This window comes from Stylophora pistillata, chromosome 3 (assembly GCF_964205215.1).
Source record: "Stylophora pistillata chromosome 3, jaStyPist1.2, whole genome shotgun sequence".
NCBI lineage: Eukaryota > Metazoa > Cnidaria > Anthozoa > Scleractinia > Pocilloporidae > Stylophora > Stylophora pistillata.
Window position 1 is genome coordinate 37,698,382 of NC_142521.1, and position 16,948 is coordinate 37,715,329.

General features: G+C 37.2%; 1 protein-coding gene across 1 annotated transcript; it reads left to right on the forward strand.

Moving 5' to 3' along the window:
• The first annotated feature begins 876 nt into the window (after positions 1–876).
• LOC148735969 (NLR family CARD domain-containing protein 4-like) lies at positions 877–16,502 on the forward strand. The gene is made up of 7 exons (XM_088751683.1): positions 877–1,117; positions 4,444–4,753; positions 6,372–7,207; positions 8,001–8,183; positions 8,694–8,756; positions 9,366–12,040; positions 15,423–16,502. Exons 3-7 carry the CDS (start codon positions 6,415–6,417, stop codon positions 15,609–15,611), a joined length of 3,903 nt encoding a protein of 1,300 aa, XP_088607809.1. The 5' UTR covers positions 877–1,117; positions 4,444–4,753; positions 6,372–6,414; the 3' UTR covers positions 15,612–16,502.
• Positions 16,503–16,948: the final 446 nt, after the last annotated feature.

Below are 16,948 nucleotides of genomic sequence, written 5' to 3' on the forward strand. Positions count from 1 at the left end.
AATTCAGTCTACGGACTCCCATGTTCGATATTCTAATAAACTAAACTATCTAAACTATCTATCTATCTAATAAGTTGACCTCTCCATTTTGTATTAAAAAGAAGAAAAAATTAAAAAGAACCTACACAAAAAAAACAAAGAAACTTTCATAGTAAATCGCAGACGGCTTCTTGTTGTATTAAATTACTATCAAAGGGCTACAGTATTTTCTTTCTTGCTTCCCTTTAATTTTAACCAGACATATGTTCAGACAAAAGGGTGTATCGCCTGATTCCCGTTCTCTTACATTCACTTCGCCCAACTTGATGTGCTTTATCCAATGTGATGTAGACGTTAGCGCATGTTTTGTGAAATGTCTGATTGGTTTTCTGAGATACTGCAACAGATGACGGAGGTAAACTCTATCTCTTGTCCGAAATGGAAAATGTTTTCCAAAATTACACTAGTTTCCTTACTAGAGAGCTTAGAGGTAATTATGTCTAGACAATAGCCCATTTCCGAATTACCCTTGGCGTCTTTTTCAGGACGAGGCCTGGTGCTCTGTTATTCTTGTGAAAATGAGTTTCATTTGCATGTGAATGAATACTTATAATCATATGAAAGGATGAGCACCAGGACTCGTTTTGAAAATGAGGCCAAGGGTAATTCGGAAATTGGCTATTATGGCCGTGCCTTGGTACGCATATTCAACATGTCCTCAGACAGTCACGGAATGCTTAAACTCCAGTATTTCGCTGGATATTTCTCTTTCTTTTTATGACTTAAAGAGCCATCTGTGGAATTTTCGGCAAAACTGTTACTACCACAAGTAACAATGAGACATATTTTTAGAACATTCATCACTTCCGTCTTGCGCTAAAGATTATCTTATCACGTGACTGACTTGCTTGAGTGGAATGCACTAGCTGGGCAGTTTCCTTGTGAAATCAACAGTCCGGTGGAGTAAAGTTTCAGCTAAAGAATCCTTGTGTTTCCTTCTTTCATCTCAGCTCTGAAGTTGAAAAACAGTTCTTTATGTAAAGGACATTTCACCAAGTCGAAGTTGTACAGCAGCTGTGGCTCAGTTTCATTAAACACCAACATTTGCAGTCGTCGAGTAGAGAGGAAAGTTACGTAGGTAAGGTTGTCTTCTAACCTAAGCGAGCATGCATTTATTAGATTGTTTTACTGGATGTCCAAGGTTTCATACTCATGTATGTGCGAATAATATGGCACAGTTTTATGGCTGCTCAGGTGAGTTTTGGAGATTAGCATTTACAACAGTTGTATAATAAATATGCTCATTTTAGATTAGCAACCTTTGCATTGCTTGATCATGAAAGTGAAAGTTGCTTATCTCATCATGTTCCTGGTTATTTATAGGAAACTGCACCTATGAATTCTTTGTTTTCCCAGTATCTCATTGCTGTTTGGTTTTCTATTTGTTTTATTTCATTTACTTGAGACTATTTTTTGAAAAATAGATGACTTTCGATTTCATCGGTATAACTGCGTCCATTCAAGACATCAATTTAAATGTATTTGGATATGGTCATCAACAACAGTTTGCAAATATTAAAACTTAAATTAGCACATTGAAAAACATCTCGGCCTGGAGAATTAGACTTTATTCCAGTGAACTGAATGGCTAAAGCCAAGATAATTCTGGAATATCGTGAATGCTTCTAGAGGATTTTTTAATGTGACATGCATTTGCGATCATGACTTTGCCCAGCTTCCTATATCCCAGCGGTTTACGAATAAGTCGTCTTTTTCTTCAAGTTAATTTTGATATTGTTGGCAATTAATTAAAAGTGCTATATTCTAATTTTTACCTTTTACTGCTGTAGTTGCTTTTTTAAATATAGTTGCTCTGACACTGAAGAGCACTCGGTTTGAAACTTTTAATTTCTGTCACCCTCAAACCCCTGTGAGATGTTTGTTCTCTTTTAACTTACCCCTGGGATAAATTTAAATTTTACTTGTGGACTTGAGACTATAGTAAAGAACATTGTCTTTTCCAATCCCTACAAGCTTCTTGTTACTAATCTGAGCTACTTTGAAATGCTCACCTAGTTCTGTTTTTATTTCATTGTTAACTAAGCTAGGGTGTAGAATTCATTTTTACTTACAGGTGCCATTAGTGTCAATTAAACAATTGTGATTGAGTTGCCAGATGAAGCAATAATTTGGTTGCCAGTAAATCTCAGTGATTAAAAAAGTGTTCTCGATCTTTACTTGCAATGCAAAAAAGTTTTTAAGACCCTGCTGACACTTCGCTGTAAACCAGCATGATGTTATACCAGCCAACATTAAATGGTGTGGGGGGATTCGGTTTTTTCAAAATGGATTTCCCACAATGGGCTCTGTCACATAATGTGTATCAGTATAGTTTTGATCAGTAAACTTGACAAGTAAATTGCAAGGCAACCGGATTCAAATTGTGTGGAAGTTGTGCAGTGAGATTTTATAATAATGTGATTAATTTGCTCAAAGAACCATCGTCCATTTCAGATTGTTGCACCCCAGTTGGTTTACAATTATTGTAATTTATCAAGCTAAAACAAAATCATTTTTGCCAAATAGTGCATTTGGTAACCTTTCCACTGATATAATTATATTTCATGTTGGTTATACTTTTAAATAGCATGTTGAGAATTTTTTTTACAAAGGAAACCCATGAAGGTCTATAGTATCCTTAAAAAACAACACTGCGAAAATGTTTGATGCATGTAGATTGCCTGCTAGCATTAATTTACTAACCCTTAGATTATAGTTGCAAACATTCAATTTTCAGTGGCATTGTCAGCCAGGTCAGGTTGCAATAATTCTTCTTGTCTCCATAAAATTAATTGTATAAATCTATGTTTTTCTTTTGGAATTTTGTGTGCAAAATTTTTATATTTGAATGGATTGTTCATGTAAATGTATCTTGTTAAATATAAAGTGTATTTGTTAGTAACGTTTTTAATCGTGTACAGTTACTGTAATATTTTTAATTGGCACTATATAGTGGAGCTTTTGTTTTGACAAATGACTCAGAAGTGAGAGCCTGTTTTAGTGGCAAATCGATATGTTCAGGAGCAAAAAAACAAAAAGTTACAATTTAAACTTACTATCTGAACAACTCACTTGTTATTCTTGTATGGTGTATGCATATTTAACCGTTAGATATAAACAATGGTTAATCTGCACAATAAATAAATTTTGTGTTGCCTTTTGTCTGTTTGGTAATAGATCGCAGGTGACATCAAAATGCAAAAAGAACAAAAATTAGTGGTGCAGCCAAGTGTGTTACTGACATACTTCCTATGTTTTGTCATCTTCTGTGATCTATTACTGTATAGACCCAAGGCAAATGGAATCTATTTGGTTTTTTTTATCACAAAGCAAAAATCTGTTAACCATTAACACTGTAACTCCATACTGTTCTGTTTACATTTTTAAGATGTGACAAGAAGAGTTTGTTGAACAATTTAGAGCTTTTTCCAGTTGTTGATCATTTCCTTGCTTCTCCTGATCTTAATGTGTGACCCAGGGGTGTTATTGTAAGGAGAAAAAAACTGCTGATCCTTCTTAGGGGTTAAAGGGTTTAAGCGGTGTCATCATCTATGGGTTTGTTCTCAAATAGATTTAATTTATTAGATTCACCACAGGCAGGAATACCACAACAGCTTGGGCCAGTTAATGCAGGCCCAGTAAACCCACCCATCCCACCCAGGGAAGGGCATCCATCACATAGTAATCCCGTGTGTTTGAAATTAACGTCTCCTACCCCCAACCCTGCAGGAGACGGGACCTCCATTTATTCGTCCATATCCGAGAAGACTAGAATATCTAACCATTTCTTGATGTTATAGGGGAATCCTTGTTTACAATATTTGCCTCATTAGCATAAGCAATTCAGTTTCTGATGGAGCTAAAAATAAATCAGTTCTGAATATCAAAAGGTCAAAGTACGATTAACTCGGCCAATGAATATGAGTCTGATGCATTGAATACTTTTTGTGCAGCATGGGTTTAAAAACTCAAAATTCTACATAGAATGTGTGAGCTCATTAGCGCTTTTGCCACCCAGAAATTTTGCAGTTTTTGATGGACTATTTCTCCTTGAATATTACACCCAAAGAGCTAAAAATTTCACCATGTACTAAGGTTTTACTAGCTCTTTAGCTGCCTGAAGTCAATTTGTATCTAACATGCTTCCTTCTTTACGTGAAGCCGTATGCAAATGAGCAAAAATGTAAACAATGACGTCAGCATGAATCCGCCTATAGAAAGGTAGCAAATTCTTCTCAATTATTTTAAGACCTTGAGTATTGGTCTGGCTGGGGCTGAAGAACCCTCGACCTCCTGCACAACAGTCCATTGCACTATCCATTGGGCTAACTGGGCGGCAATCATAAGTAAGAACCAATCAAAATGAAAGTATAATTAATTCATATGTTTTTTTCTTCTTTGCAGCTGAGTTTCAGAATATTCTGAACTCCAGTTCAGTTCCATTCCATCAGCTGCAGGTGTTTTGATACCTGACTCAACAGCATGAACAGGTTTCTTTTGGATAGAACAGTTATTTTCCCAGTAGCTGGCTAAATTTCATGCTGTCTACCAGATTAGTCGTGCCAAGTAGATTGGTGTGAACACAATCAACCACACATCAAGTAAGTAGTGGTTTATCTGGTGGATGGTATTATTGATTCAATTCAGCAATAACAAGTACCTGAGAGTCTAATACAACTGCTGTTATCATCTCCGAGGAGAAGCAACTGGAAAGGTGAGTGTTTATCTTACGTGTATTGACATCAATGAAGAAGTAAATAACACTAAAGAAGACAAAAAGAAGAAAACAAATACATGTAGCCCTTAAGTGGGTGTGCTTGTGACATCCCAAAATACTGTATATGTTACCGTGTTTAGCAGGTATTGACACTGTGTACAATGTACAACAGTACTTAGCAGTGTATGAAGAAATAACCACCACTACTTGATTTCATTTTTACTTTATATGGATACACCAGCATGTTATCAGTATATTACTTTTGTTGTATTTATAAATTATGTAAACAAAGAAAGTTTGGAGATTTGATTGGTTGACAGTATCACTATTGTTAATCAGTGTTAGTGTGACAGAGGACAATAATGTTGATAGTGGGACATTGCACCAGAGTAAAGGTGCAATAGACAATTTTCAGAATAATAACAAAATCAATCACGAGCAAACGTTTGAATTGACAGAGTGAAAATCAAAAAATGTGGCACATGGTCAGAAAATTAAAAACCTTTATAATATTTACCCAGAGATACTTTACAGTGAACTTAGAAACATGGTTAGGTTTTTTTTCCCAGACTTACCTCTTTATGCTAGAAAATTCACAAAAACTGAAACAGGTGTCGGTAGCCATGAAATGTGGGAAATCAGTACCAGAAGTAGAGGCAGAGATGTGGCTTAAAAATAAAACTGAACCATTTTATTCAATTTTGAGCTCATTATAAAACACTTTTAAAAATCATCAATATGTATTTCAAAATCCAAATAATCTAATTGCATTTCCTAGCTTAATTTTCAATTATCATTTCCCCCATGCAGTATAACTCAGAATTGGTTCCGGTTAAACTTATGATGAGTGGAAATAGTGTTGTTTTTGAGGATATAAAAATTAGCTAAAGGGGCTTTTCATTTCCACATGGAAAAATCAGGCTGAACTTTATAAAGGTAATTTTTCAGTTGATGTGGCACCTCTTAAAAAAAGTTGCTCTTAACTTGATAAACTAATGTTATTAGAGTTTGAGTTATATACATATACTGGTATTACAAATTCTATGAATTGAACTAACCTTTCTGTTGCCATCTTCTAAGCATTTATTACCTATCACTTTCCTTGGGTTTCTCATTTTTTCTGGACAGGTTTAGTGTGGCAAAATCATTACTAGTTGCAGGCTCTGCTTTATTATTAGTAAGGTTCGCGAATAGTTTCATAATTATTTCTATTACTGCTCTGAACAGACTTGTGTGCACAACAACTTGAGTAAAAGCATAGAGTAGCTGATCTCGATTTCACCAAAAATAATATTCAGGGAACTAAACCATTGTGTAGTTTTTTTAGCTTGTTACTCAGTTATTGTTCACTGTTTTTGTACACTTTTGAAATGCAGTGTTCAAAAGTGGATTTTTGGGACAGTTCATGTGGAGGGAGCCAAATCTATTTACTACCAAAATTTTATAGGCGATTACGAGGTGTACAGCTGTGACTTTACTTTTTAATTAGTTAAGCTTGAGAATTCATTTTGTTTTCCTAATGATCTCAGTTTGACAGCTTTCACCAATAACGTTTCTTTAACTTTTTTGATTATGGGTGTTGTAGAAATGGAAATCATATTTTTCTTTGCTGTAGTGGAAATAGTTATAGTCTGTGTGGGAAAAATCAGCTGACAGAAATGCCAAAGGCAACACAGAAAACAAAAGGAAGACTAAAAAAAACCCTTGCAGACAAGAGGGATAGAAGACCACAGAAAATAGCAAAGGCTGCACACAAAGCAGGAGACGAATCTAGTGATGAAGGAGAAATTCCACCTGAAGTTAGAGTCAATCTTCCATCACTAAAGGACATTCGTGCAGCGCTAAAGGATCCAAAGGATGTGAATCTGCCTGTTGACATTTTGTTACTAACAGCCAAGAACTATGAGTTCATAGCTTGTTACATGCAGTTGAAAAACCCATTCAAATGCTGGTTTGATGATGTGGGGTATGTTTACTTTGGAGAGGTGGGTGACGGTGATGGAGAGAAATTGAAAGTTACTTTATTGAGATGCCACAGAGGTTCGGTGGGTCCTGGAAGCTCCCTGATAACTGTGAAAAATGCTGTCTCTGTACTGGGGCCTAAAGCTGTCATTTCTGTGGGGACCTGCAGTGGCTTAAACCCTGAGACGACTAAGTTAGGAGATGTGATCGTGTCTGCCAAACTAACAACTTATGCATCCAAGATAGTAGCAAGCTGTGGAGAGCAGTCAACAGGCATGAGAAGTTATGTGAGCAGAAATTTTCTAAACCTGATCAAATGTGCAGACCATGGATGGAAGGCACCTTTAAAAAACCCAGAAGCTCTAGACGTCAATGTACATTGTGATGGAGAGTTTTTGAGTGGTCCAGAGCTGATCAGTGCTGAATGGCGAAGAGATGAACTGGCTAAGTCCTATCCATTGGCAACTGCAATTGAAATGGAGGGTGAAGGTGAGGTTATGTATTGATCTTGCTTCAACTGCACACCACAGATTCTTTGGATTCATAGCTGTTGGTTTTGTGCCAGCTTTGAATCGTGAAGTGCTATAGCAAAGTTGAATCATTTTTTTACTGGTGAAACAGGGTGCTCATAAATATTTGGGATGGGGCAGGTTTTCTGTTCTACATAGGAGACAAATTTAATATTCTGCAAAATTGTTTTTGCAGAATATTATTTTGTACCAGTATAGCCATCTGCAATCTTTGACTGTCTATATTTTTGAAGTTACAACATGTGATTGGTCATTAGATTCAAGCTTGATTCTCTAAATGTATTTGTTATCATCTGATTATGTGATTCAATGAGGAAGAGGTCAAGCTTTCTTTATTAAGCTTTTGAATTTGTTACAGGCTCAATTTGTTACAGGCTAAAATCCTACAATTCCCCTTTTCTTTTTCTACTGCTAATGCAACAAGTACTTGTACCAAAATTACTGCTATTACAGGCAGCCAACTGTTTCATTGCTGAATTCTGTAAAAATTCTGTAATCAAGTAAGATGATTATACAGGTTCCTAGGAAATTTATTGTCGAATAAAGACAGAATATAGAAAGCAATTGAAGAGTGAGTGTCTCCTGACTGATTCACCAAATGAACTCTAAAACCCATACTGTGAATGTATTACAGTTTTAAATCTTTTAGACCTGAATACTCAGTGCAGTGTGCGGTTGTGTTAGACCATTTATAATTATTTTACAAAGTTGTTCTTGAGTTTAACCAATGCCTTTTACACTTATATATTCAGGTATTTTTGCTGCTGCATTTGATGACCAGACTGAATGGCTGGTAGTAAAGGGAATTGCAGATTTTGCTGATAGCAGAGACTGCACATCAGAGAACTGGAGACCTTTTGCAAGTGTGATGGCTGCTTCAGTTGTTGCAAATATTTTGAGCGATCCTGTTGTGTTTCGGCGATGGCCTCATAAAGGTGATTGTGATTTTGTGAATGCCATTAATTCACACCTATAATCATATCATGAATACTAAAGAAGACCCTTCAGATATGAGGTTAGAAAACTATAACCATAATTATCATCAATACTAAAGAAGACCTTTAAGATATGAGGTTAGAAAACTATAATCATATCATGAATACTAAAGAAGACCCTGAAGATATGAGGTTAGAAAACTATAATCATATCATGAATACTAAAGAAGACCCTTAAGATATGAGGTTAGAAAACTATAATCATATCATGAATACTAAAGAAGACCCTTAATATACGAGGTTAGAAAACTATATGCACACCAAACAGAATAGTTTTGACTCTTAGGCTGTCATTGATGATGTCTGCTTTCAAGTTGGCGTGTTACTCGCTGACTCTTTGTTGGCAGATTGGAGACCAAAAATTGGTGAAGATCATGCTTCCTTCTACATTACTGTACATTTACAATTGAACTGTATCTCATGTTTAATTACTTTATTTGTTTTTATAAGGTGGAAAGAGGAAGTCATCAAGCGAGTCACTGGACCAGGACAAAAAGCGTACAAAGCTGGAAGGTATTTATGGCAAGGACTTTAGTTTATAATTTCTATAATTTATAGTTTCAGACTGAAAGCCTCAACCGATTGCACAGTTTCCATAAGATCCAAAGCTTTCCCTAAATTATCTATAAAAATAAAGCTGTACAGTAAATCATATCACTTGCCACAGATGAAAATAGTGTTAATTTCCTTATCAGATTTTGCATTTATTCAGTCTCGTGTAACGGAACAGTAGGCTCACCATAGGGCATTATTCACCGCTGTTCTTGAAATGAGCCCACACTCCTCATTTTCACGAGAGGATCGAAAGACCACACCAGATAGGGGGGAGGAGGGGGGAGGAGGGGGAAAGTTGAACCTAAAAATAAAAAGGTAGTGCCCAGATCAAGGGGGTGGGGGGGGGGGGGAGTTGAGATCAAGGGGAATATAGAATGATATGATTAATGACAATAGGAATAATTCTATTTAATCACGGATTTGAAGAGTAGCTTTGCTTAAGAGTCAGGAAAAAAGCAGCCCCAAAACTGATGAAAAAACCCCAGCCTACGAATGATTATGTTCTCTTCAATTTGAGAGTTACCAAAAATTAATTTAGGAAGCTGTTTCTATTTTTCTTGCCTACAGATTCCTCTGCAATGCAATTTTTAGAATGGAGCCAGAATCAGCTGCGAGAGTTTTACAGCACCATGTGTCAAGTGAAAATAACACCATGGGACCCAGACAACACGGTACACATTAATGATATTTACATACAGTTGACGTTATTGCAAGATCACAGAAAACCTGACGGGGCAACGAAAAATAGGGTGGGAGACATCAGTGAAGTATTTGAAGGTGACGAACATCATCCCATCCGGAGACGAATTGTAGTGTATGGAAGACCTGGAATAGGAAAGTCTACTTTCACTCAGAAGCTAGCTGTGGATTGGGCAGGTGGGAAAAAGGAGATCCTCAGAAAGTTTTCTCTTTTACTGGTAATCAAGTTGCGAGATGTTTGTGATATTCCGGACCTCTGTGCCATGTTGAAAACCGCTGAACTGTTGTCTGTTGATGACCCGATGGCAGTCAATAACTTGTATGAATATGTCCGTCAGAACCAGGAGAAAGTGCTGCTTATTTTGGACGGATATGACGAGTACAGCGGTGGAAAGTCATCCCCAGTTCACCAGATTTGGAGAGGCAGTCAGCTGAGAGACTGTTGTGTAATGATCACAACGCGACCAGTAAAAGAGGATGAGCTTAGAATGCCAAGTCATGCTCAGTTTGAACTGAACGGGCTCGATAGCAGGGAACAAAAAGAACAGTTTGCAAGAAAGATTCTTGCTGATGAGGAGGACGTTGGAGGGCTACTTAACTACCTGAAAGAGCAGGACCTCGAAAAGATGGCAGAAATACCGCTTTTGTTGCTGATGTTGTGTCTTCTCTGGAAAGAGAAAAAGCATCAGTTACCCACATCCCGTGCGCACATTTACGTACAATTTATTCAGACTCTCTTGGATCACATGGCTACAAAAGATGCAGACAACGTGGCAACAGGTAAAAGCATAGATGAATATCAAGAGGAACTTTACAAAATAGGAAAACTTGCATATGATGCTCTTTTGGAGGACCGTCTTCATTTTAACTTCAGCAAATGTGCGCATGGTGATCTCTTCCAGAAGCTAATACATGTCGGTTTTTTCCAAGCTTCCAAACGTTCCGCTTTGAACCGGGAGAAGATCGTTTATTTTCTTCATAAGTCTGTCCAGGAGTTTCTCGCCGCCCAGTTCATTGTTGAAGAACTGACGGTGAAGAAGAATGAAACTGTCACCTGCCTGTCAAGAATGGATACGTTTGAGAAATCAAGGAAGATGGCTGAAGTGCTAAAATTCGCATGTGAGTTGTCATTAAAAGCTGCCAGGATTCTTTTTGATCATCTACATGACGTTGGAGAGAAAGAAGGTCTCACAAATTACCAGTTTACCAAGACACCTTCTGAAGATGATTTGTCTGGCGAACAACGACAGTTTATTCTACTCTGTGTCGATTGTTTGTTTTTGTGTCCAGCCTCAGACAGAACAGCCGTGTATTCTGCATTTCTCTCGTGTGTTAACCATGTTGTGATACTTGGGAACAAAAACGCGTCTACTGCTGCTGTAGAACACTTCTTCAAATCTGTCAGCAGTGTCCCAAACTATTTATTTTTTTTAGGGGGGCGGCTGATTACACATTCTCCCGATGATGTTCTATCAATAATGTTAGACTTGAACGCGGTCGTTTTAACGTCTTCTGGAGAAAGTAAAGATGTACAAAAGTACGCGGATTTATTCGTTGGGAACTTTTTCCTCAAAAAATCCGGAGGGAGAAACTTTGTCTATCTAATTGACATAACAAATGAGGAGTTTCATTCTGAATTGTTTCCTGAACTGATATCAGCGCCGGTTTGCTCTTCTCAGCCACCTCTGAATGATTTAGTAAATAACGAAAACAACGACATTGATGTACCTTTGACTGAGAACCACTGTTTGTCACTGGTGAGAAAGATTGTCATTGGTGTTAAAACAGTTGAGGATGCTGTTCTGTTGAAGAACGTGATGCCTTTAGTAACAGCTCCTCGAAAAATTACAATTACCACAATCGTAATATATCTACCTCTAATAAGGAGAGCCTTCGATCAATTGATTGAGAGCGCGATTAACGGAATTAATTTTACTGACAATCTCCACAGTTTAAAACTTACAGACATCAATAAAGCAGGAAAGTGTCTTGCTTTTATCTCTGACTCACTGCAGCATTCTCCAAATTTGCGTGAGCTCCACCTGTTCTTCATCCCTTTACACAGAGGTGTGAGTCATTTGGCTGAGAATCTTCATCACGTGCCACAGTTGACGAAATTAGTGTTGTGGAATGTACAAATGGGAGAAAAGGAATGTGCGGCACTGGCTGCCTCATTAAAGTACTTAAACAAGTTAGAAAAACTGAATATAGTCAACAATGCCCTGGGTCACGGGATTATTGAACTGGCCAAGAACCTGAACAATGTACCCAATCTGACTGACCTGGACCTGAAGAATACAAAGATGGGTGAAGATGAAGCATCAGCACTTGCCCATGCTCTAAAGTATGTACCAGTGCTACAATTTCTTGATCTATCTTCCAATCCACTTGGCCGCGGGGTCAGGGATCTGGTCCAACATCTCAGCAGTGTTCCTGAGCTGGACATCCTGTCCCTTAAAGGTGTTCAGATGACAAGGACAGAATGTGAAGAGTTGAGTACAGCAGTATATGAGAGAAACACTGAGGTGAAGACCGATTACCATGTAAGTGCCTTTTTGTTGTTTCACTCAGTCGTTATGCATCTAATTTTTGTTTAGATGCTCTTCAGCAGAGCACTTGATAATGTTTCCAATAACTTGCTTTGGACTCAATTAATCAGATTATTTTTCGTGAGAAAGAATACAGTCTTCAGGAACAGTCACTGTTTTAAGAATTTTCTTTTTCTATTTTGCGACGTTAGGAGCCAATGTTGTAGACGGAGACCGTAACAAACCCACGTTAAGTACTTTATGGCTCATGCGTAGCTTGTTCAAAGATGATTTGAAGAAAAAAACTACGAAGATTAAATTTAGGGACTTCCAAATGACTTGATATTTCCTGATTACACAATAATTAAAAACTTTGGGAGTTCATTCGATTGACCTTTGCTTTGCTTGTGTAGTTACGCCTTACTTGAGAGAGAAAAAAATAGACGAGTTGTGAGAATATTTGTCTGATCAAGCTCCTCGGATCAATTTTGAATTTTGAAATTGTTCGGCTTCTGTTATTATTGTGGGATGCTTTTATTTGGGTTTGATTATTTAACGAGAAAGGATTGTTCAACCCATACGTGCTTTGAATTCGACGAAGTTGTTCCCTACATTCTATGCGGGCATTTATTCACTTTTGCTATCAGGGAGCGTGAGCCCCAAAAAATATAAATGAGCAAAGGAAAGGGATTTTTTCCTTTTTTAAAATCCGAATTGGTTTTTTTTAAGTGAAAGTCGCGTTGATTCTATTGTCATATCTTCACGTCTGAAAGGTTTGTGCCGATGATACGAAATAATTCAACAAAAGTTGAAGGTGTAATAATTGTCTTCTTTAACGAAACTGGCACGGTGTTATAGTTTACTGGGACTTGAATGGTTTCCTTATACTCATTTATCAGTCGGATTCTTTTCTTCTTTGGATTATTTGCTCGTGTTGAGTAATTCTGTCAGTTGCTCGTAGAGCCTCCTGGTCTCCTAGGTCTCCATGATAACACTATTTTATTTTGAAAAATCAAAGACAAACATTGCAAATAATGAATTTTTCTTGAGTGAATCTCGTAAGTCTCTGTCTCAACTTGGTCTTGCAATCGTCCATTAAATAATCCTGAGAAATGATATTTTTTAACCTCAGTTTGGCAGACAGCAAAACGGATTCTGTGTACACCTCACGCTGCTTTTCATGTTTCCGTTACATCGTTGCTTGTTTGGATATGGTTTGCGGAAAAGTATTTTCGAAACTGAATGAAGAAAGAAACAAATTTAGCTTTCAAGACTTGAATACTACATATTTTCTGTCAGTAGTGTCCAGTATAGTACATGAAGTTGTCCTAATGGAACGAGGCTTGGTGATATTTTTTGATAAACTTTGTGAGTTCTTTTGATTGGGTTTTCTTTTTGAGGTAATATTGAAAGAGAAATCTTCTGTAGTTACGCCTTACATAGGGAAACAAGGAAAGAGGAATTGTGAGAATTTTTCACTGACAAAATTTCTTTGGGTAATCAGGAGTTTAATTTTTGAAATTTTTAGGCTTGTGTTGTTTTTGTGGGATGTGTTTATTTGGGTTTTTATTTGAGAACCCCGCCAATAAACAACTAAAAAGCAAAACAAATCATTTTAAAAGGCGTGACCCGCGACACGCGACCATTAGTCAAACTCGGCACTGTGTTATTATTTACTCGCTCTTGAATGGTTTCCTTATTCTTATTTATCAGTTGGATTCTTTTCTCTTTTGGCTACTCTGCTCGTGTTGTGTAACTCTGTCAGAAATCGGGGCCTATCGGTCTCTCTCGCGTCGTATAAGCTCACTTTTGAAGAAAAATTAAAGAACAACATTGTTGATAATGAAGTTGTTAAACTTGCTATCGTATGTTTGTTTCTGCTTGGTCTCCCGTAAATCATAACAAAATAAGTTTTAAACTTCAATTTACCACACACCGTGGAGTTGATTCTGTGTACAATTTACGCTGCTTCCCATGTTTCTGTGACATCGCTGAACGTAAACAACTTTTTGATGTGAAACTCTTATTACGATCACTAGAATAAAACATCTGCCTACCTTATTCGCTGCTCGTCTAGCCTTTCCTGTGGAGTGTGGGCGTTTTTTGTTTGCTTCGAGGAATACGGAAATGCTGCATTATCCTTCTTATATAAAAAAAAACAGACAATTAACTTGTGCGGCATAAAATGATAGGTTAGGAGGCGTTAGTTGAGCGGAGCACAAGTGTGAACCTTGAAGTTGTATTTGATTTGTTTTGTTTTTTATCATTGTTATTTACTAGGTGTCTTGCATTTGCTTCAAACATGGAGTTTTGTCAGAATAGTACGGTTTCAGGGAAAGGAAAACTCTATGCTTCTAGTAAAGCTGAGAAAAACATTACAACGACAACCCCGGATTATCAAAAAGGAATATCTAGAGTTGTCTAACTTTCAGTCGTGTAACAGTGTATTGAACTTGTAATAGACCTCGAGAGCTTGGGAAATATGTAGAATTTATTTTTGCACTCCTTCTCTTTAGAAGCATATAGAGTCAAACTGAAACAGACAAATTGCAATCGTTTGTAGGCACTATGCCGTAATGTCCCTGAACTAATTCAAACAGCAAATATGTTTTAATTGTACTCACAATTCTGTATTCCTTTCCCGAAGTAAACCTTGTATTCGTGTTACGATTCTTGCTCTGTTCGTACCTAGGGACTATGAACGAAATAGCGTACCCTCTGAAGTTTCGAAGCGCGTGTTTTATTTTATAGATATATGCCCCTAGGGATGTTACGTAACTAGACAGGGATTAAAATAATTTCGTGCAAAAGAAACAGTTTTGCTAGTGGAGAAATGATGTGGAGTAAAACCCGTCGCGCGTAAGCGTGAAAGGTTAAAAAATTATTAAATTTTTTATTTTTCCTCGGGTAAGGAATGATACTTTGTATGCGGATTTATGTCAATTTGAGAAGATTTTAGACAGTTTTCTTTCCTTTTAAAAATATATCATTTAATTTAATCATCTGTTTGTCTGTTAAGTATGGCCTTATTTTAATTGCCAGGGACCATTGCTGTTTGTTATGTATATCTAACAACCACTTCCCTGTTGTGAAATGAAGTGTTATTCGCTTGTAGCTATTTGAATTCAAAAGTGAATATTCTCTTCCCACTGCTCGCTTTTTGGACAAATATATTTGAATGCGTCGAATAATTAGCTTGTGTGTGGAAATGTAAGTTGAGTGTTACACATAGTTAATGAAACAGGTGTTTTTTGCCACAGCGATGGAAAGGTGATATTCCGATATACGCGGGGGAAAGCAAGGTGTTTTAAAAATTTATCTTGCATGAAAATGCAAGTTGAGTGTTACACATTATTAGTGCTGTGGTTGATATTGTTGCCCTTTATTCTTGTGATAGGAGGTGGAATATACAAGGGAGAGGTACATCCGCCGACTTCTTACAAAAGCTGAGCTTAAAAAAGAAGGAATAAGATTTAGAAAAGAGCCAGATGATGATGAGGAGGAGGATGAGGATAATGATGACGTTGACGGTGATGAGCAGAAGGAGGAGGATAACGATGATGATGATGATGATGATGATCACTGACAAGCACTATGATGATGATGATGATGAACAGGAGGAGGTAGATAGTGATGACGACGATGGTGATGATAATCATGTTGAGTGAGCGCTTAAAAAAAGGTTTCTATGGCAACTGATTTGGCGAGTAATGAGTAGAGTAGTATTTTAGAATAACTTGGCTGTTAAGTCGTGCGTTGTGGCAGCGAGCTAACAAAGATTTCATCTGAGATTTGCGTGACAAGCAAATCAGAATACAGTGTAAACAATGTTCTTTTTGGGGATTGTCAATATAATATAATTTGGTCACTCTTCTGTCTGATTGGCTTTTTAACTGTTCAACTTAACTGTGAGTTTTTTCAGGTCAATCAGAACGCAAAAGGAATCTCTTAGGTCATTAGTTTGAAAAACGGAGTATTGATCCTAGAAAGAAAATCGCGTAGAGTAGTCTGTACGAGACTCTCCCTTTTTGTAGACGGTCTAAATGGGAAGAGCTGAAACATTGGAGAGAGCTACCTCTCCTTCTCAGACTCCATTTTCATTCTTCCAATATTTCGATCTTCTTCAATAACCGATACCCTGACACAAGCTTTATCGCCAGCTGACAAAAATTATTTTTCTTCACAAGAAAAGCAGACTTTAAGGGAAAAGAGCGGGAGAATTTTTTTTGAGCTTAGATCAGTTCACAGGCAGCGTTATGCAGTCAAGTAGGCTTCTTTTTATTCCTTACATTGTTGATGCTTGAAACTGGAAATTGTTGCAAAATTGTTCGTGATCAGAAGAGTGAAAGTCGTTACACAGTGTTACAGGCTTAAATGCTTGTTTTAGCAAGTAGCAATTTAGATTGGCTTATTTTGATAAATGTTTTCACCAGTGTACTCTTACTTTTGTTGATTTATTAAAAAAACATTGCCTTAATTGCCAAAGAAGGTTCAGCTGATATGAGAGTGTTTGACAAAGACAATGGATACGACCTTTATCCTTGTTGCTCGGACCCTAAATCACATTTATTAAAATTATTCCTTGAAGTATTATACAGCTGAATGCATCGCGCGCTGAGGAATATTTGTGCCCAGATTTTGAATTCAAGAGACTATTGCTCGACATGGGTACCCTTAGGGTGTGAGGAAAGACTGGTTAATTTTCGTGGTTTTATATTTGCATCATTTTCCTTTAATTTACAGCAGAATCTGACGGACTAACCTGTGGAATATATACGTCGTTTGCGTTCGACCAACTGACCGACCTTTGTAATGTTCTCTCTGATGTTATGCTGTTGTTTGTTTTTTGCTTTGTGTTTTGCCTTTTAATAACCTTTTGGTATTTCATTCCACTAACCGCCCATCCACCCTTTAATTGTCCTC

What these genes read in the sequence shown, in the direction of transcription:
- LOC148735969 (XM_088751683.1), top strand. Translation starts at nt 6,415, where the DNA reads ATGCCAAAGGCAACACAGAAAACAAAAGGAAGACTAAAAAAAACCCTT. An exon ending in AAAGCGTACAAAGCTGGAAG is followed by an intron (nt 8,757 to 9,365) that starts GTATTTATGGCA and finishes TCTTGCCTACAG; the next exon opens with ATTCCTCTGCAATGCAATTT. An exon ending in AGGTGAAGACCGATTACCAT is followed by an intron (nt 12,041 to 15,422) that starts GTAAGTGCCTTT and finishes TTCTTGTGATAG; the next exon opens with GAGGTGGAATATACAAGGGA.